This window comes from Crinia signifera, chromosome 1 (genome assembly GCF_055691185.1).
Source record: "Crinia signifera chromosome 1, ASM5569118v1, whole genome shotgun sequence".
NCBI lineage: Eukaryota > Metazoa > Chordata > Amphibia > Anura > Myobatrachidae > Crinia > Crinia signifera.
In genome coordinates, this window is record NC_139217.1 from 410,678,626 (window position 1) to 410,699,879 (window position 21,254).

Here is a 21,254-nt window from a genome sequence, read left to right on the forward strand (position 1 = left end):
AAAACTAGTTCCAGGGAGATTATAGTTGGTAGCAGAATTTTGCACAGTGCCCCACTGAGGGGGCGTGTCATGCTCCACTTAAAGGGCGTGTCTAGTTCCATATATGGATAGATTGTGAAAAGAGATTGTGAACGTGGCACCTAGAAGCGTGGGTGTGTACTGCTACATCTGAGAGGAATCTTTTAAAATGACTTCTATCCAAATGTAGACGAGCCCCAAAGCAGTTAGTAAGAGTTACTATACTTGATAAAGTGCTGGGAAATCATACAGATGATTCAGTGTAAATGATTTAAAGCACATGCAACCTGCTCCCATTAACGACTGATCAGATGTGCAGCCCGTCTGATTGAAGAACCGACCATTCCACCAGCGGGACCGTGCATTGCACGATTTTAGGCATACGATGTGCCTACAATCTGCATACAATCCGTCATATAACCCCTGGAGATTGTACGCTTGGGTATGGTGTATGGGGGCCTTAAAGCCTCATACACGTTAGCTAGAAAGATAATGCTCAGAAAGGCCCTGATGAGCTATATCTTTTACTTCCTCATCTAGGCCCTTATTCTGGTCGGTGCGGATATATCCGCGTGCGTTCGGCCCACCAATGTTTTGTGTCTGCGCATGTGCAGAGGCGTCTCTGCGCATGTGCGAGCGGGGCGTACGGCCAAATCCCGCATGATATGTGAACACTCTGAACAGGGGGTGGAGAGGGGCGTGAAGGGCTATTTGGGCTCATTACCATATGCATACGCCCCGCGTTTCATGGGCGTTCCCATGCAAACACTGGGCTTACGTTTGGTAATGCGGCCGTGATGCACGTGTAGGGGGCGGGCAGTGGTGCAAGTAGAAAAAATGTCTTAGTGGTACTGTGCCGCGCGCCGAAAATGGGCGTGGTCAGGGGCATGGTCATATGACCCTAGGGGGAGTGGCTACACGACAAAACTTTAGAACACAATGACATATCTGTTTGGGCTTGTGCATTGTATCCTGCACACAAAATGTAGGAGCCAGATAAACTACAAACAGGAATATTGCACGCCGAAGGCGCGCGGCCAAAATTTACACAGTAATGCCTGTTACACGTCACACACCCAATACATATGACCCATGCCATAATGCCCATTACACATTATGCCCCACACCATACTGCTCATTGCACCGCTGCCGCACAACTGATGCCCATTACTAATATGCCCCCACAGTGCCAGATATGCCCCCACAGTGCCACACATATGCCCCCAGTGCCAGATATCATATGCCAACCCAGTGTCCTGCCTGCAAAACACACCCTCACCCCCAATGTCCTGACTGCGCACACCCCCACAACTAGTGTCCTGCTGCAAAACACACCACACACAAACCAGTGTCCTGCCTGCACACCCAGCATACACTAGTTCCCTGTCTGCATATCCCTTACATCCAGCGTGCTGCTAGCACACCAATGCCCTTTCTGAAAACCCCCATACCCAGTACCCTAACTTGTTGCACACACCCAATGCCCTACCTGCGCACCCGTTACACCCAGTGTCCTGTCCTGCTAGCAGCAAAAATCAATGCCACACACCCCACCCACCTGTGCCCTATGCTGTATAATATATATTGCTTATGCAGAGCTTACCATGTTGGGCCTTGGTGGGGACTTGGCTGTGGAGCACAAAAAGGCCAAGGACGACTGCAGAGCAGACACTGCTTCAGTTTGTGTCTTGAAGTTCACAGCGCACTCCGTGATAAAGAGCCGGGCTGCGGAGTGATGCTGCGCTGCATATGCAGCTTCACAGAAACAGACAGAGGCAGTGTCTGAAGTCCAACTCCTGAGACCCGGCCGCCTGTTCTGGTCCCAATACCACATGCCTGGCAGGTGCGCTGGTGCCTGGCAGCCTCTGCGGTGACAAAAGCGGCACTGTCACATGGGTCACTGCCGGTGCTGCGGGCAGTGTGGTGGGCGTTGGCGACAGTATCAGGGGGTATGTGCGCTGGGGCCCTTTATGACACAGGTGGCTGTCGTTTGGGGTACAGGTTGCAATTGTGGAGGGAAGGGGGGGAGGGGAGCGCATCATGCAGTGAGTAGTGTGAACAGGACTACAGTGAATGTAAGTAAACTTGCCCTAGAGATAGATGTTCCCTAGGCTATATGGCCCCTAGAGGAGGTGCAGGTGTCCTATCTGTCAGCACATCTGCACGCCTTATTCTGCATGCACAGCTGCTGGCAGACTGCCTGACTCAGGCACAGCGCTCACACCTCTCACCCCTCAGCACTATCTCTCCTCACTGCCTGACTCAGGCACACACCTTCCAGCCCCCAGCCTTATCTCTGGGCAGCTGGAATAGTCTCATCTGCTCTACACTAACACCACACAGTCAGGGAATGCTGAGACACTGATACAGGGTAACCTGTCACTAGCTGGGAAGGCAGTCCTATAAGAATACTACTGTATTCTCCACATTTCTAAGTGTAAGTTCTCAACTCCACTCAAGTACCACCAGCAGGTCAGGTTTTGTGGATGTCTTAAAATATGCACAGTGAATTTGCTGGCTCAGTAAATATGGGACCTGTTTCCAACAGAGAGAAATCCTAAAAACATGGCATGTTGGGGTACCTGAAGGCTGGATTTAAGAACCACTGCTGTATATTATAGAAGACAGAAGTACAAGCTGAGGGCTGCATGCTGGCACTATGACGGTGGCACTATGCATGCTGGCACTATGACGGTAGTACACAGCACTTTGTGCTGTGTACTACAGGACTTGTACAGTGATGTCCGGCAATGACGTCGGGTTGCTCTCCCTTAAGTTGTATCAGAATTCCCCTAAGCAGTCTAGCATAGGCACTGGCTCTGCAGGTGGCACAGCGTGTCCCAGGTCAAGTCACTGTCACCCTGCACCTTGGGGACAGCGCTCATGCCATCTGCCCGGCTTCTGCAGCTACAGTCACTAACCTGCTCCATTTCACCTAGCTGGCATGGGCAATTGTAATTCATCAGCATTGCATGCATGGTGGTGCGCTTACCTTCCATCATAGTCCCCAGCAGCAGCTGCCATGTACAGGGAACAAGCAATTAGTATCCAGCACTAATTCCATTGCAAGTAATGGGAAGTTCCAATGAAGTCTCTGCAGCAGGGCTTCACTCACTGTATCCCTGACTGGGCCGCCCATCAGTCAATCATATCTCCCGGGCTGGCTCCTGATTGGCTGCCAGCCCGTGAGCTGATTGGCTCACAGCACAGTCACAGTGACACAGGGAGGGGAAGGAGAGACGCACGATGCGCTCCCCCCCCCCTCCGAAGTGAATCAGCTGTGGCGGGGCGGCGGAGGCCACGCCCCCCGCCACTTACATATGCGCGCATGCGCAGCATGCACTTTTGGGGGTATTTGTTATGGCGGTACGGGGTACCGGCACAATATGTTTTACCGGTACGCCGTACCACCCCGTACCGCCATACTTGCACCCCTGGGGGGCGGACATATGACATCGCCGGATGTCAGCTGCCCGCCCAGATCCCGGCTTTTGCGCGGAAAAATGTCCGTGTGGTCTGAGGTTGCGGGAGCTGGTGGAGCACTCGGTCCTGCATTTGATGGTCTGCGACCATCGAATGATGGGGGAGGTTCCCTTAGATGGAGGAGGCGTATTCCGTGAAAAATACACGTGCGGTCCGTTCGGCCAGCGGGGTTTCGCACGCACAGTCCTGGCCGCATAATCGGATCCGGCCGCACCGATCAGAATAAGGGCCCTAGTGTGTAGATGGAAGGAATTCGTTAACGAGGGCCATGCTGCAGCCGCCCCCCACCCGCAGTCGCTCACCCCCATGGATATCAGCAAGTGTGTATCCACTTGCCGATGCCGGGTCCCCGCCACCGCTGGTATCCGCGGGTACACACATCGCCTAGTGTGTACCCGGCATTAGTAATTTGGGATTTCATGAGTGAAAAAGAATATTGACAGCCACACTCAGGCTTCATCTCCTACATTAAAATGTTTAGGGCTTTAGCTTCGTTAAATTTGAAACATTTATTCTGAAGTCATTTTTTGATCCATCAAAATCAGGTTTTTATCTGTTTTTTTATTTTTTTGCAGGAAAATATGCACGCAATGTGTTACCTAATAAATCATATTCCTCTTATACAGTCCCATTCAATGACATTGCACCATTCTATCCAGTATTCAATTAGGACGTTAGAGGAAGAGCTGCAGAGTAGTGTAGTAAGGATTGTCACCACCTGTATACCTACAGATGTGTCCTCATACACCTAACCTCAATAAGCCTCAGGCAGTGGAGTCAGTGCCCCCTTTAAGGCTTGCTCCTGGCGGCAGATGACTCCATTGCCTCCGGGAGTTCCGCCAATGCTGCTATCCACCTGATGCCAGTGAGTCCCTCCGAGTGGTGTGGATTATTTTACATGCAAATGCATGCCTTAGTCGCAAAATATTGCAATAAAACCACTTCATGGGACTTCACTGTATATCTGTGTGCAACTGAGTCTGAATCTATGTATTTAAAACAAAGGAACTTGGCAAGAAAAAAAGGCACATCTGCTGCATTGTAGCACTTTGTATACAGGTTCTGACTAAGTCACACACAAATATACTGTACAAGTGTAACATATCAAATAAACCAGTGCAGTCTTGTGAAGCTGATTTGCCGCATTACGCTTCAGCTAAGGTGCCCATTTGCGTAAAAAATGTGCACTGGACCAGGAACGCCAAGAAAGCTACAGTGTACAAGGACACATCTGTACTCCCCAAAGATGATTCACAATATACTAAAAAATCTATTATAAACCAGATTGTATTGTACCCTTTAAATATTGCAACCTACAGTATATAGAACAGTTGTGTCTCTTGTTTGAATGAATGATACAAAAAGTGTGCCTGTAATTAGCTAGTAGATCTGCAAATGTTGATCTCAAATATCTGGTCTTCTCTCACTTTTGTATTTTAGTCTTAAAATATACTGCAATGTTGCTGAAATTGCCATGCCTGGGTTGCCAGGGCTCTGTAGTAATGATGTGTTGGTGTTTGTGTCCGCAGGTAGTGGAAGACATGCTAGAGGACGAGGATGAGGAGAATGACAAAGATGACAAGGTAATTATCCTTCGGTACACATGGGTACCTGAGGTTATCAGAATGTAAGCATGACATAGACAGAGGAAACAAGATGTGGAGTGTTGCAGTCCAGGACTTTGGACAGCCTGTTTATCATTCTAACAATGCCGCTGTATGTTGCGGGAAGGGACGGAGAGCAATAAATCCCTTTCTTTTTTGAGCTGGGTCAGTTTTTCTTTTCTGCCAAGAACAAATATGATTCAGTTTGTACAGAACGTGATGGCTCTTTAGATGATAACTGTACTGACGGCTATTTATGAAGGACAAAAGGGTGTCCTTCCTGAGAGTGCGCCAAGATGAGCAACAGTGGGGCTGATTATATACAGAGATTATTTGCACTGTTGACTGTAAAGAAATGACATGCTCTGTGCGCACAGCCGAAGTAGAGGTACAATACTGTATACTGCTGTGTATCATTGTTTCTATAAGGGTGAACTTAGAAGAGATCTCTAACCATAGGTCCATCATTAAAGTACATTAACAAACAGTGGGTCCTGACCCTGAATCAGAAGTATCTACAGTGACTTTTCCATATCGCCATTACAGCCTGCGTCCTTCTTTATGCTAAAGTGAGAATCTGCCTTTGTACAATGAAGATCCATGCATCTGCATGAGAAAGGCTGTCCCCTCCACTGACGCAGAGCCGGCCTTAACCAATATGATGCCCATGGTAACATTTTGGCTGTGCCGACTAGCACCAGTGCTAGTTCCACTTCTGACCCAGGACTTTATTAATGGCTGTATACACATACTGTAATGCCACACAGCAATGCCCCTCGCACATTATGTCCAACATTAGTAAAACCCTTATGCACAATGCCACACAGTAATGCCCCTTACACATTATACCAGACATTATTACTATTTTGCTAAGGAGCACAAGGGTGTAACTACCAAAGGTGCAAGGGGTGCAGCTGCTATGGGGCTCAGAGCTGAAAGGGGCCCATATTTACTGTCTAAGTAATATGTTTTATATACATTTATCACCATCAGTTGCTAAATAGGGGGCCCTTACAAACTTTTGCTATTGGGCCTATGAATATCTAGTTATGCCCTGGAATGCATGTCCTATTGCTTCTTCAGAGACACCTTTCCTCAGCAGTTATTCATTTTATGCTGCATTATAAATAGTGCCCCAGTTAATTTTCTGAACAATAGTAGTACCCTAGTTAATAATATGCCCCAAAGTAGTGTTCTGGTTTATTTTTTGAACCATCATAGGTCACTAATTTACTTGATGTCACACTAAGTGGTGTAATTAGGGCTCCGCAGCCCAAGTGGTGGCATTGGTGAGCAGGCTCCATAGGGGCACTGGGTCCCGGTGCTGTTAACCTGTGGGAGCCAGAGGACGGATACAGGAGGAGGTGAGGTGATACCCGGGGGCTGTGGGTACACGGACTGGGCACTATTGTCTCCCAAGCAGAGCTTCTCTCCTCTGTCATCCGCAACTACTCCCCAGTCAATGCGATGCACTTTGCCCGCCGCCTCAAGATCCCAAACCCCATCATCCAGGGCTCCTGCATCCACGCTACAGGGGCTGTGGGTGCAGTCACATCCCTGGGCCTGGACCGGCTGCGCCCCGTCCTCCCATGCTAGCCGGAGTCTCACTCACCAGCCCCAATTGCTTAGCAGGCAATTCTGGGAAAGTGAAATGCAACTTTAAAACCTGGCTTCCCTAAAACTTTGGGCCTCATAGCAATGGCACCCCTTGAAGCCCCCATGCATGTGCTGATAGATGGTTGGGCATATACACAGAAAGCGACTCCTTTTTTGGTGCATTCACAATATGCTGACAGGTGTTCTATGCACATTGCTTCATCCATGCGACTCAGAATTAGCAGTAGCTATTATGAATTCACCCTGAACCAACAAAAATCACCAATTCACTTTTTCCACAACACCCTTCACAAAGTAGATTCGGTACTTGTGAGTTATCCGGGCGTCCGATTTTTAAATCGGGTCGGATCGGGACATCGCATCGCATCGCATGCGTCCATCGGATGCGATGCGATGCGATGACCCGATTTTTCCATAGGAATCAATGTTAAAATGGACTGAGTCCATTTTAACATGGAATTCAATGGGAAAAAGGGGTCCTTTTCATACCCCTACTATCCAAGTGGGCATGGAGTTGGATATAAACCTGTGGCGAGCGTAGCGAGCCACCGAGCCCGAAGCGTGGCGAGCGTAGCGAGCCCCGCGAGGGGACACGGAATACCGTCCCCTCGCGGGGCTCGCTTCGCTCGCCACGCTTCGGGCTCGGTGGCTCGCTACGCTCGCCACAGGTTTATATCCAACTCCATGCCCACTTGGATAGTAGGGGTATGAAAAGGACCCCTTTTTCCCATTGAATTCCATGTTAAAATGGACTCAGTCCATTTTAACATTGATTCCTATGGAAAAATCGGGTCATCGCATCCGATGGTCGCATGCGATGCGATGCGATGCGATATCGCATCGCATCTGATTGTATGCCTTAACTTAAGGCATACAATCAAAAAATCGGACGCCCAGATAACTCACAAGTACCGTAGATTCAATTGAATTGCTGTTTGCTTGGTGTTTTTATACATTTACTATAAAAAAAGTTCCAACATATTGACACAAAAAGGGCTGCATTATATTATAACTTCTTGGAGAGCACTGTTCTACCTGATCAAAGCCGGGAATGTTCTGGAAATAATGGATTTTGTAAAAGCGTGGTGAACTAATTTTCCTGACTTATTGTTATGAAATCAGAATATGTAAATCACTTGAAATAATTATGTAAACAATGACATGTTGGTGAAATACAAATTGCTAACAGCATCCAGTATATAGATGAATAAAACGCAGAAGTCATAAAGGACACTGGCCTGACAATACATGTCAAATGTCCCAAAATGCTATAAACACACAACAAATAAACATTGTCCCCAAACCATACAGAGAACATTCCTGACCAAATCAAAGCATTCCTGCAACCAGCTAGCCTGCTAAACCACGTCAATGGCTTCCCACCACGCCACATGTAGCTCCAAAACTGGAGATGGTCCTGCATTACAAAGAAAAATTAGAAGGCATGTCACGTCATTAAAGGATTTGCCACATCACTATTTTGTAATGACACCTTTGCATGTGGAGGTAATTGGATGAACCAGTATTCATATATATATAAAATATACACACACACACACACACACAACAATAGTGGATTTATGTCTAGAACATGGGCCGAATATTTCAGCCAATGTGTGCCTGTGTCTTTAAATGTTGGTCAAATCCAATACATAGAGAAAAAGTCCAAATATATATTTAATAAAAAGTTATTTTCTCATAAAATTGATGATGTAGCATCATATTCATTAAGAAATGCTTGAATTCTCCCCTTCACGTAAATCACAGAACTGGGGTACACAGCAAAGGTCACACGCACCCAACGCGTTTCGTCTCATGAGAGACTTTTTCAGGGGTATTTCTTAATGAATAATTGTAAATGACTAACTGAGACATAACATCAAACAAACAACGCCAGGGTATATTAATTGTAAAAGATGTTTACCAGTATTAGTAACTGCAATCTCTTCAGATGCTGAGTGCATAATATAATATAATATAGCGCGTTAAAGGGGAATTGCACATTATATATATATATATATAGAGAGAGAGAGAGAGAGAGTGTGTGTGTGTGTGTAAATATATATATATATATATATATCATCTATATATGTCTAGTGTCCATTTGTGTGTCTTCAAAGCACTACATCTCTTTTTCACACATGCACAAACACAGAGGCAATCACAAGGTAGCCGACTAGCTTTTGAAGCATTTGCTTTAAATGAGTTGAAAAGTTAAAAAATACAATTTCACTGTGGATTTGCAGTACCCTGGCTCAGATAGTGTGGCTCTAAAATAGTTAAAATATTGGCTCCTTATTCTGTGCTGACCAATTCAGCCATTGTGTCAAAAAAAAAGGGAAAAAAACAGAGAAGAGAAGCAGAAGAAAGAAATACAAGCCTGTTTCCACAATTCATTGTGTCAGGATATGATAGCACTTGCATTAGTCGTCCTTGTGGGAATATGAAAACCAGAGGGAGGAAATTAGAGTGACCTTGTACCACAAAAGCAATGGATTGTGCTAGCAGGACTACTTTGCTGCACACAAGAGTGCAGTGATAAAGGTCTGGAACTGTCTGCTTTATTACAATACCCCAAATCTCTTCGCTGCTAGAGGAGCCTTCAAAATGAGATGTTACAATGAAACTTTTGAGAAAGACTACTTATATTCATACAAGTACTGACAGCATTTGCAGCATGTGCCATTTTAGGTAGGATTTACCTCTTTATATATCGTGTTTTATTTTCCTATTGTAACTCCTACAGTACACTAAAGTAGTTTTTAATTATTCCTAAGAAAACATAGATTATCCTTGGTCTTCTCATTTCCTTTATATGAGATATACAATAGATAGATAGATAGATTATATCATACCTCCCAACTTTTCAATCCAGGAAAGAGAGATAGCCGTGTGCGCCTCCGGTGCGCGGTCAACAATAGGGGGTGTGGCTTAGTGGCAAGGGGCATGGCCTACAAATTGCATCATTCTTGCAAGGCCACACACCCCATTTTTGCCGCTGTGGGGGCCTCTCTGCTGTGCAAATAGAAGCTGTGCCATGCCGTCAATCCATTGTCCTGGACCACTGGACTGAGGAGCTGCATGTTTTTTTACACATGCGGCTCTTCCCCGAGAGTGAGCGGAATCCCCCCAGTCGGTGGCTGTTCACGACTCCATAGACTTCCATGTTAACAAATTATCATGGGAGTCTATGGGTGGTTCTCACCATAGAAGCCATGTTATGAGTTTAACATGGACGTCTTTGATGGGAACCGTCAAATCACCCTGACCGCAAAGTTAATTGGGGTCACTTTTGTTGTTGACCCCAATTAAGTTTGCGGTAAGGGTGATTTGTAATTTGTTTCTTCAGATGAGGATTTAGTCAATCTATAAGACATGCAATAACAAGCATATTTATCTGCTGCTGAGGTGTATACAATTTACATAGTCACTTTAATTATAGCTATTTAATTTAGCGCCTGATTTATTTTGATTTATTTTGATTTAGTAGCATTACCAGAGGGTGGAAGCCTGTGGTGCCTGTGACTAACTGGCAAGACTTCCAGTAGGAGGTCACTGTCAGTCACAGTGAAGCCACTGCAGTCATAGACAGCATCTGGATCACTGATATTGGGATATTCACAGCAGCCAGCGATCAGTTAAGCCGCCTCCCTGCACCAGTGAAATCTCGCCTTGCAAATTAATGTGATCGCTGTGCAAATGGATGTGTGAATATGTCCAAAATCCTTAGTAACAAGCTCATCATTGAAGTTTTCCATCCCGAAACGCCCACTCCTTGTCAATCACCTTGCAAACGGCCAGTGAACAGAACTAGTTGCAGGAGTTCATCGCATGACAGCCTCGCATATGGGTACCGTACGCATGTGGACCATATGCATGAGCAATGTATCGATAATCGCCCACTGCACGAATTCGCAGCCTTGTGATCAGGTCTGAATCGGCCAATTGAACGGTGTGGCAGATTTTACCTGGATGGGGCAGCCCTTAGATAAAATTCGCCACTGATGAGGAAGCATTGACACATCTGTAGATCGATATGAGAGAGAGAGAGAGATATGTAATTAAGATATAGATATATACAGGTAGATTTTTTAATTTATTAATCCTTAATTAATTAGTTTTGTAGCATCTGTATTTGGTCTTGTACTCTAAAGACTGCAGTTCAACTTTGTCTTTTCTTCTAGTTCCTGATTGGATTGCCAACCTATACAGTAGTTTGGGTTAAGAATATGTAAAGACAATCATAATGTCAATGATTGTTATCTAGAGACCATAGTGTTAACATGTCCAATGTCAATAGACACAATGTTGATTTGCAAAATTTCGACAGGTACATTTTTGGAGTAAATCTCGCAATCCAATGGGCTTCCTCACGTATAAGACTATCTACCACTATGATACTATTGTCAAGGAAACTGCCAATCACACATATTTCCAAACTCTCATCTCTGCTCAGGCTTCTATCCACATATGGCTTTTTAATACATTTAAATCACTTCTCAGCCCTCTCTCACCCAAGCCACAAGCCACCCTCAATGCACAAGATTTTACTTTCTACTTCAAGGACAAGATTGATAAGATCTAAAATGAAAAGGTAAGCTGCACCTCAGTCAGTGATCTGCTCAATTCCCAACCTGGACACTCTGGCACATTCACTTTATTTGATGCCACACATGAAGATGAAGTATCTGCACTTTTCTCTTCCTCCTACTCTACTACCTATCATCTATCTTCTCACAAATAAGTAAAGCTTTGTCTCCTGTGCTCATCCCACCCTTAACTAAAATCTGCAATAACTCTCTCTGGTATATTTCCTTCATTGTTCAAACATACAGTTATTGCTCCCATTCAGAGAAAAACACAACTCTTATCCAAGCTCTCTCTCAAACTACCATCCCATCTCTCAGCTTCCGTGCCCCTCCATGTTACTTGAGAGATTTGCCTACATTGGTTAAACGTATTACTCCACCATGGCTGTAGTTCTGTTTTTCCTTACCATAGGAATTACAGAGGCAGAGATGACTGATGCCTCCAACAGAATAGCTATGGATGCAACATAAGTTCTTTTATATACTATGTGCAGAATTGCATGGCAATATCAAGCTGCCATAAAGTTCTGCAATTATCCACGCCTCTTTTATCACTACTAAACCCAATACAAATCTTTCTATAATATTTAATGGGGTCACTGATTTAGACATGCCCACATCAAGTAATCCTGGAGTATTTGACAATATGGAAGCAAATCAGTTTGACTCACTTTAGAGTGGCAGAAATGGAAATAAATGATTTCTTAGCCACAAAACTGCCTGCAGGGGTGCCAAGTGTGGAGTGCTGATGATATTGAGGACAGGTGGAGCTCTGGTCACTTTCCCTTCTGCCCTTTCATAATTCCACCTGAGTTGTTGGCAGGGGAAAGTGATTTTATGGACCATAGTCTTCAATACAATTCTCCCATCGATTTGTCTAAAAACCGATCCTGCACAGCAGTCATGACATCATCATCAGATGCGGAAGTCTCACCAAGAATGTGTTCCTTGAGCTCAGGAAAGAGGACGTCAGCAGGGCCAGGTCCAATGAATAGAGGATTAATTATTCATAATTTGCTAAATAAAATAATGATTCTGTCATTTTGCACATTGTTCTACTAAGGCCCCCAGTACATACTAAGACCTCTAGTACATACATAAAGAAAATCAATAGAGGGTGACATCTGCTACTAAGTCAGGACCTGGACTTTTGGCCTCATATGTGTAAACAGTATTCAGTATGGGCAGTCCACATTTTATGTATACAGGCGCAGCAGATGTGTAGTTGGTCATGTCGTTTTTGTTGCACAAATTGTGCCTTTTTTGTACTGTGCATGCTCACCTAGGGCCTTATTCTGATTCACTCTCAGAGGCAAAATTCGTATCAAATTAACAAAACCATGTGCACTGCAGGTGGGGCAGATAGAATTAGATTTGGGTGGGGCTTTACTCCAGAGTGGGGTTTTACTCCAAAGTGAGATCTATATTGCAGTGTAAAAATAAAGCAGTCAGTATTTTCCCTGCACAGAAACAAAATAACTCACCCAAATCTAATTCTCTATGCACGTTACATCTGCAACCCCCCCCCCCCCTCCCCCCCTGCAGTGAACATGGTTTTGTCCATTTGAGAGGGAATTTGCTTCTGAGAGTGAACCAGTATTAGTACACTCCCACCTGTAAGCATATTCATAGGCGTGCGCAGCCCATTTTATTAGGGGGTGCACCATTGAAGGGGCATGTCAATCACCGCCTAATGGGAGTGTCTATCAATGCCTATGGGACATCAATGCAAACTAAATAGAAGATGACTTATTTAGGTATATGCACTTCAGAATTAATCAGTCTCACCCCTCACAGCAAAAACAGGGACAATGCGCGCCAAAGACCTATTACACGCCACACACCCATTACATATTATACCACATACCATAATGCCCATTACACGTTATGCCAGAGCTTGACAAAAAAAATTAAATAGGGAAAGCAGGGACAGTGCGCGCTGAAAATTTACACCGTTGTGCCTATTACACTTCACACAACCATTACATAGTAAACCACATGCCATAATGCCCATTTCACATTATGCCACACAGCGTAATGCCCATTACATGTTATACCAAGCACCGTAATGCCCATTACACATTATGCCACACACTATAATGCCCATTACATATTATGCCACATAAGTGTCGCTTACCTACATGCTTGATGCTACGGGTTTCATGCTCATTGCTACGGGTATCATGCTAGATGGCAGGGGTTTCTTGCTCGATGCCAGGGGTTGCATGCACTTGTGCTAGTTGTGCTGCCCGGTGTTCTGTGCGGGTGGCAGTGGCTCCTCCACAATCGATGGCTGGGCGACGATGTCCTGGGCTGGGCAGGTCTGAAATGCCTGCTGGAGCTGGTCCCCAGCTGGTTGAAGTGACATCAGACACAGTCGAACACCAAATAATAAATTACAGTCTCCTTTTGACTGTCCCTTTTATAATTTTCCCTAAACTGCTACTGCTGGATGCTTTGCTCTCTGCGGCCTGGGCCAGTCGTTTGGGGCCTGGACGCCACCCAGGTGCAGTGGCTTATCCCCCAGCACTCAAGTACCAGCTCACTCCTGGCTTATCCCCAGCACTCCAGTACCGGCTCACCCCTGGTTTATCCCCCAGCACTCCAGTACCAGCATAACACCTGGTTTATCCCCCAGCACTACAGTACTGGAACACCCCCAGGGCCCAGATTATCCTCTGGCACTCCAGTACAACACTCCAATCAACCCTGGCTTATCCCCCAGCACCTGCGCTCACCTGGCTTATCCCCCAGCACTCCAGTACCTGCGCTCACCTGGCTTATCCCCAGCACTCCAGTACAGGCACACCCCTGGCTTATTCCCCAGCACTCCAGTACCAGCGCACCCCCTCCAGTACTGGCGCATGTGCGGTGTGGGCAGTGGGAGAAGAACTGAGTGTGTCTGCCCGCCTCCCTGCACCTCCACTGACTACAAGTCACACTCCTCGTCACGCCTGTGGGCGTCACATCACGCAGCGCTGCTGGAGCAGGAGGGCACATCATAACACACATTGGGCCTTATTCTGATCGGAGCGGCCAAACGTGCGTACGTTCACTACTAACGTACGCTAGCCGTACGCGGCCGTTAGGGTTAAGTCCACCCTCAAATCAGCCGCTTACGTACGGGCAGAAATAACGTAGAAGGGGAGTGGCGTACAAATGAGCGTACGGCAACGTACGCGGACGGCCCAGCCCTTGCACTCCGACAACAGGCGTACAACTGAGCGTACGGCGCCGTTTACGGACGTCTTTCTTCAGTCTTCCCACCGACTTCTTGCGGAGATCTGAGCGTACGCCAGCTTGCACGGACGGGTCCCTATTGTTTTCAATGGAAAACACAGCTTGTCACCGCTCGTGAGAGTGAGCGTACGTCCGTGTACGCTGCCATACCCTTCACATATATGGACCTGCACATCTTGCCTTTCAACTACAATTCTGACAATTGATTAATTAATCTATTTGTTAATCTATTATTGTTTTCTATTAACTCAATTGTCTACCTTAATAAAGACCTAATAAAACAACATTTGAACCCTCATTACATGTATATTTGTTATGTTCTAATGTGGCATTTTAATCACTATCTATTTGTCCCCATATTGCTGTTACTTTTAAATCAAGTTATGTTGGTGTTTCTGTATATGTACTAAATTATGTCCATAATTACTTTGTCCACAATGTGTAACATGTATACCTACCCTGATGTTATGTGTGATGTTTTAATCTAACAACATTAAACATTCATGCATTTTCACTATGTGTTATTTTACTCAAAAACACACACATTCACACATCAATCATTACCCCTCACCTCAAATTACAAGTATAACTTACAGTGCACATCTGTATGTACCTACCCTTACAAGCCCTCTAACATATTTCTGATTAAAAACACAGGCAATTTCGAACTGTACATAAACTTTTATTTAGAACAAAAATAATAAGGGGGGGGGGATAAAAAAAAATTAAATGCGGGCCTCCAGAAGGCCAAACAGGATCTGGAGGTACAGGAGGGTGAGGACGATCTCCCGCATTAGGGCTGCCACCTCCTCCTGCTGCTGTTCAGTGTCTGTAATGAAGGGATAAAACAAAAAATTAATATATAACATACACAAATGTTTGTTGTATTTGTACATAATAAAAAGTTCAGAGTTATGTGTGAAGGCCACATACATTTAGAAACTACATTGAAGATGGGTCTGCTGTAAACACAGTACTAAAAAATAATATGTTAACACACACATACTGTACATAGTAAATAACATTAATTCAATTACTCCTTCTTGAATGTATGTATGCTGAGACCCAATTGGTAGTTTGGTTTTGGGGGACTGTCCTCTAACCTCACAATTAGGCTGTGCTATTTAAGGGTTATGACATTGTTGTGGCTTAAGCACTCCTTACTATTTTAAATTTAGGACATTGCTGTACAAATTATAGGCCTACAGCTATGTTTGTAAAGCATGCATCCGCATGGCCTCACACACTATTAACAAAACAATCTCTACATTTATGTTGCACATCATGCTGGGAACTGGAGTTACCCAACACCTGGAGCCACATTACTACCACACCACTAATGTCGGATATCTCATTGGATGTACTGTTATGTCAATTATTCAAGGGGTGAGGCATGGCCACACTCAAAAAAACCACCAAGGGGACCCTTGTTCCTGGAGAAGGACAGGACACACCTCATGGTCGCCCTGCAGTGATATGTTGCAACTAATGTTGATGTTGGATACACATATGTGGTTGTTGTGATTGTTTATGTGTAGAAATGTGTAGGTAAACATTAGACACATTATTTACTTACGGCTACTTGAGCCATCCTGGTCGCCGCTGGTTGGCTGTGCGGTGGTTGGGGGGATCAGGAGCAAGGGGGATGGGATGGGAATTTGGATAGAGGTAGTGGGTGTGAGTGGGGATTGGAGAGGTTTGGGGGTGGGTGGTGGAGAGGTGTAGGGGGGTAGGAAATGGGGTGGGGAGGGGGTGGGGGTGGGGGTAGGGGAGGGGGTTGGGGAGGGGGTAGGGGTGGGGGTGGGGGTGGGGGTTGGGGAGGGGGTGGGGGTGGGGGTTGGGGAGGGGGTGGGGAAATTGTGTGGGCCCCAGCTTGAGCCATTGTCTCGGCCTCCTCTTCCTCCTCTTCCTCCTTCTCCTCTTCCTCCTCCTCTTCTTCCTCCTCTTCCTCTTCCTCCTCCTCTTCCTCCTTCTCCTCTTCCTCCTCCTCTTCTTCCTCCTCCTCCTCTTCCTCCTCCAGGGCTGCCTGCTCCTGGGCTGCCTGGTCCCGGGCTGCCTGCTCCCGGGCTTCCATGCGTGCCCTTGCCCGTGCTGAAATGTTCATGTTGATGACATCGAAATCGAAGATTGGGTTGCATAAAAAAGGGGGAAAGAAAAATTCACATTAGTCATGCTCATAACCTTCCAAATTATCATTGCTGTTATATTTCAGACATTTATCATGCAAACTAATTGATATGCTACACCCAAAAACTGAGCAACTACTTAAACCCCCCCTATACACCCCCTATACACCCCATATACACCCCCTATACACCCCATATACACCCCCTATACACCCCCTATACACCCCCTATACACCCCATATACACCCCATATACACCCCATATACACCCCATATACACCCCCTATACAACCCCTATACACCCACATACTCAGGAACATATTTATAAAAAGTACAGAAAACATTTGCAAAAAAACGCAGGCATACTAGTAAATAAAAACTTACATCGGGCAATATGGCGGCGAAGTGATGATAGCAACACTGGCTGCCGCCGGCGCAGGTCAGACCAGCGCCGCTCAACTTGGCCCAGGCTCCTGTGAACGCCGGTCCGGGCGAAGATTAGCTGGCGGGCAGCATTATATGCCCGCCGCTTGTCATTATTTGACACATAAGGGCCCCTGGGCCCCAGGCGGCGGTCCATGACCTCAACCAAGGCCAATAGCTCCTGGGTAGAAAACGCCCTAGCCCTGGTTGAAGTCATGGTGGCAATGGCGCAGTTATTAATTGCAGGTACATATATCACTTTTGGTGCTTGCTGATTGGTGTAAAAAATAGTTTGTTTGGTATTAACTTTATTAATCCTTCTTACATTAACAAACTGGATGCGAATAGAAACTTACGCGGACCGTTCCGATATACACAGACCAAAACCAACAGCATGCATTCAATGTATAAAGAGGAACTGTATATACAGTGTGCGAAAAATAATACGCGCAAGCGTCTACTTACAAATACGCTGCTTAAAGGGGGGCACAATACACCGTTTTCCATGGAGAGACGTACTGTATATACAGTGTGCGGAAAATAATACACGCAAGCGTCTACTTACAAATACGCTGCTTAAAGGGGGGCACAATACACCGTTTTCCATGGAGAGACGTACTGTATATACAGTGTGCGGAAAATAATACACGCAAGCGTCTACTTACAAATACACTGCTTAAAGGGGGGCACAATACACCGTTTTCCATGGAGAGACGTACTGTATATACAGTGTGCGGAAAATAATACACGCAAGCGTCTACTTACAAATACGCTGCTTAAAGGGGCACAATGCAACATGTTGGTGTATGACAATTTCAGACTCATTACATATGTAAGGAAAGCATTATAACGTGATGTTTTGAAATGTGACTCACAAAGCATACACGAACTCCAACAGATACCAGCTGACAACACTCATCATTGGAATGACAGGTGCACACATTTCACGATGCAGAACACAATGCTCCACAACCTGTGTATGTGCATATACAGGTGATTGATCAGGTGCGCGGAGACCTGCGTAATTTAAGCGGCAGTTATCGGCGGGAAATATCGGCGTAAATTAGCAAGTCCATTGCGGGAAAAAATATACGCCCCCTTGTTCATGGTGGGAGATTAACATATAAATATTCAGTCAGATGCAGGCCACAATTGCTGCAAACATGTCTAGTTCAGACGATTCCGAAGCTGAGGACGCTCTCCAGAGAGCCAGAGCAGAATCCTTGCTGGAAAGGTTGAGGCAGAGGGAGCAGGAGAGGACAAGGAGGACCCAAGACCAAGCGGGCCCCTCAGTAACAGGCCCTGTTCAACCTCCACCAGCTCCACAAGGGCCAAGCAACCAGCCAGAACAAGAGGTTGCATCTCTCCAAACAGGTGTGACCCAGCAGGTGCATGGTGAGAGAACTGGGGCCACCAGAAAACAGGCTGCAACATCGAGGGTGAGGACTGAGCAGGATGCCACCACCAGAAAGAGAAACCCTGCATTTGTAGAGGCCGAATTAAGAATCTTAGTGCCCAGGGCACGCGAATGGATAGAATTGGCAACCAGGAAGCCGGGTGCCAGTGCAAGGAGAAAGCTTTGGGACAAGATCACAGAGGAAGTGAACCAGGTGTCACCAGTGGTCAGAGATTGGCTAGCGGTGAAGAAAAGGTTAGTGTGTTTGTCAGGGCTATTTTTCAGCAGGCTCCAGCAGGAACTGAGGCCCTTATTCTAGTTCACTCAGACAAAATATTTCTTAGATGGACAAAACCATGTGCACTGCAGGTGAGGCAGGTGTTACTTGTGCAGAGATAATCAGATTTGGGTGGGGTTTTACACCTGCCTCACCTGCAGTGCACATGGTTTTGACCATCTAAGAAATATGTGGTCAGAAAGAGTGACCTAGAATAAGGGCCTCAGTTGCTGCTGGAGCCTGCTGAAAAATAGCCCTGGTGTTTGTCCCCCTGATAATGTCATATGTGTTTACATATGTTACATGTATGTTTTGAGAATAATAGAAAGGTGTGTTTGTAGATAGTGCTACACTTCAATGTCACATGTGAACACAATCATGTCTAATAACCCATATTGATATATGAAACATGCACCATTGGTGTGATGTGAGGTTATGGGCACAGTTCTGCTCATGTGAAGTATGTGATGGGACAAGAGAAAGTGTGTTTTTGAAAGAGTTGTTGTAACATGTTCCATATGATGCTACTGAAACAAGAATGAGCAAACTGTGCACATGTAGCTGGTGAGAAACTACACATCCCAGTATGCCATCCCATAGTTAAATTACTCCATAATAACCACATTGTCAAGCTATGGTGGAATGTGTAGTTTCACAACAGGTGGAGGTGCATAATTTGGCCATGGATGATGTCATTTCTGCATAGTGATGTATGTATGTGCATTTAGTGGCCTAATGAATGTGATGAGACACTGAAATGCCTCGTAATGGAGACATGAATGTGTGTGTGGGACACATATGGCTAAAAAACATAAGATCACCCACACTAGGAAATGTCACGTAGCTAGGGGTACCACCTAGTCCCTTTAATTCCGGACACATATTAATTACACAGGTTCTGTGGCTGGCTGACTTCAAGACTCCACTTCACCTAATTTTAAACTGCCACAGAACCTGTGTAAGTAACATGTGTCCGGAATTAAAGGGACTAGGTGGTAACCCTACACGTAGCACAGTGGTGCACATATCTCATGGTGATATTTGTATTTTTAAACTTGTAGGTGGACTGACTTCAAAACGGCAATGAAGAGGAAGATGACTGACCGGTACAACCACAGCATGTCCACCGGGAGAGGTCCTATGCCCGATCATTTGGAGTATACCCCCCTGGAGGAGGACGCCTTGGACGTCATTGATGTTGCCGAGGTCAGGGGGATCTCCAATATGGACAGTGAGCTCCCGGCGGAGGTCTTTGATGCTGCTTTTGATGGTAAGTCACAGTAATGCATTGTATTTTGAAAGAGATTTTTTAGTGCGTATGTGATGGTGACATTGTTTTCAATTATTATCCTAGCAGAAGCAGAAACCCAGGATGTACCGGCAGCATCTTCCTCTGCAGAGCCACAGGTGGAGCGAGTGGTCCAGCCTCCACCAAGAAGACACCCCCAGCCCCAGCCACAGGAGACATGGGAAGAGAGCATGATGGTGACGCTGGAGAGGATCGAGCAGCAAGGGGTGGATGCTGCGCTCCGTCAGCAGCAGATTGGGGAATTTTTGGAGGATTGGAAGGCCACAAACAGGCAGCAGTGTGAGGCCTTCAACCGCATTAATGACACTCTGGCGGCTGGCATGCAAAACATTGGCCAACACCTCAGCCGCCTGAATGTCATTCTTGCGGAGCTGCTGCCCACCGCCAGGTCCCTAAGGGACAATCCCCCATCTGCTGCCCCACCCCAAGCTGCTCCCCAACCTTCCACCTCTGCTGACCCTCCTGTGTCCACTAGGGGAAGACGCCGCAAGCCATCTGAGCCAAAGGCCCCTGTCCCCAAGGCCCCATCTAAAAGGGGGAGAAAAGGGCCCAAATAATGAGACCTGGTTCACTTCCTCTGTGGTTGGACCCCAAATGTTTAAATTGCACTGGACATCCACTTCCTGAGTTGGCCATCTATCCATTTGCGTGCCATGGGCATTAAAGTTCTTATTTTGACCTCTACAAATGCAGGATAAATTTTTGGTGGTGTGTATCTTGCTTAGTATTCACCCTGGTTGTTGCAGTATGTATTCTGGTGTCCCCATTTCTTTCACCATTGCATTTGCAGGGTAACACATGTTTGGAGATATGCAACCTCTTGTTCTGGCTGTTTTTTTATTTTTGTGTCTATTTTATTTGTTTATTTCATTTCTGACATTAAAGTGTTCACACTTTAAGCTGTGATGCTGAACAGCAAATAAATTTCTTTTACCAATTAAATCAAAATTGTTGTATGTGTAATTTCTTGTGTGAAACAAATACTAGATTTATGTGTACTTACTGACCAGGGTATTTTTGAACATTTGTTGAAGTGTGGTCGAAGTTTCCCATGTGTAACCCTCTCCATGGCCATTCCCATGTTCCTATCCAACTTTTCCCTGCTAATTAGTTTGTGTCAGCACATGTGCAGAGCAACTTAATAGGTGAGAAAGCAGTTTGTGTGCAGGTGAG

General features: G+C 45.8%; 1 protein-coding gene across 5 annotated transcripts in view; it reads left to right on the top strand.

Moving 5' to 3' along the window:
- Positions 1 to 21,254, top strand: part of MCTP1 (multiple C2 and transmembrane domain containing 1) — a 798,197-nt gene that overhangs the window by 706,217 nt on the left and 70,726 nt on the right. For all 5 annotated transcript variants that reach the window (XM_083151771.1, XM_083151772.1, XM_083151773.1 and 2 more), the window contains one exon: positions 5,031 to 5,084. In XM_083151771.1, coding sequence (XP_083007897.1) covers positions 5,031 to 5,084 — 54 coding nt within the window. The remainder of the gene's footprint in view (positions 1 to 5,030; positions 5,085 to 21,254) is intronic.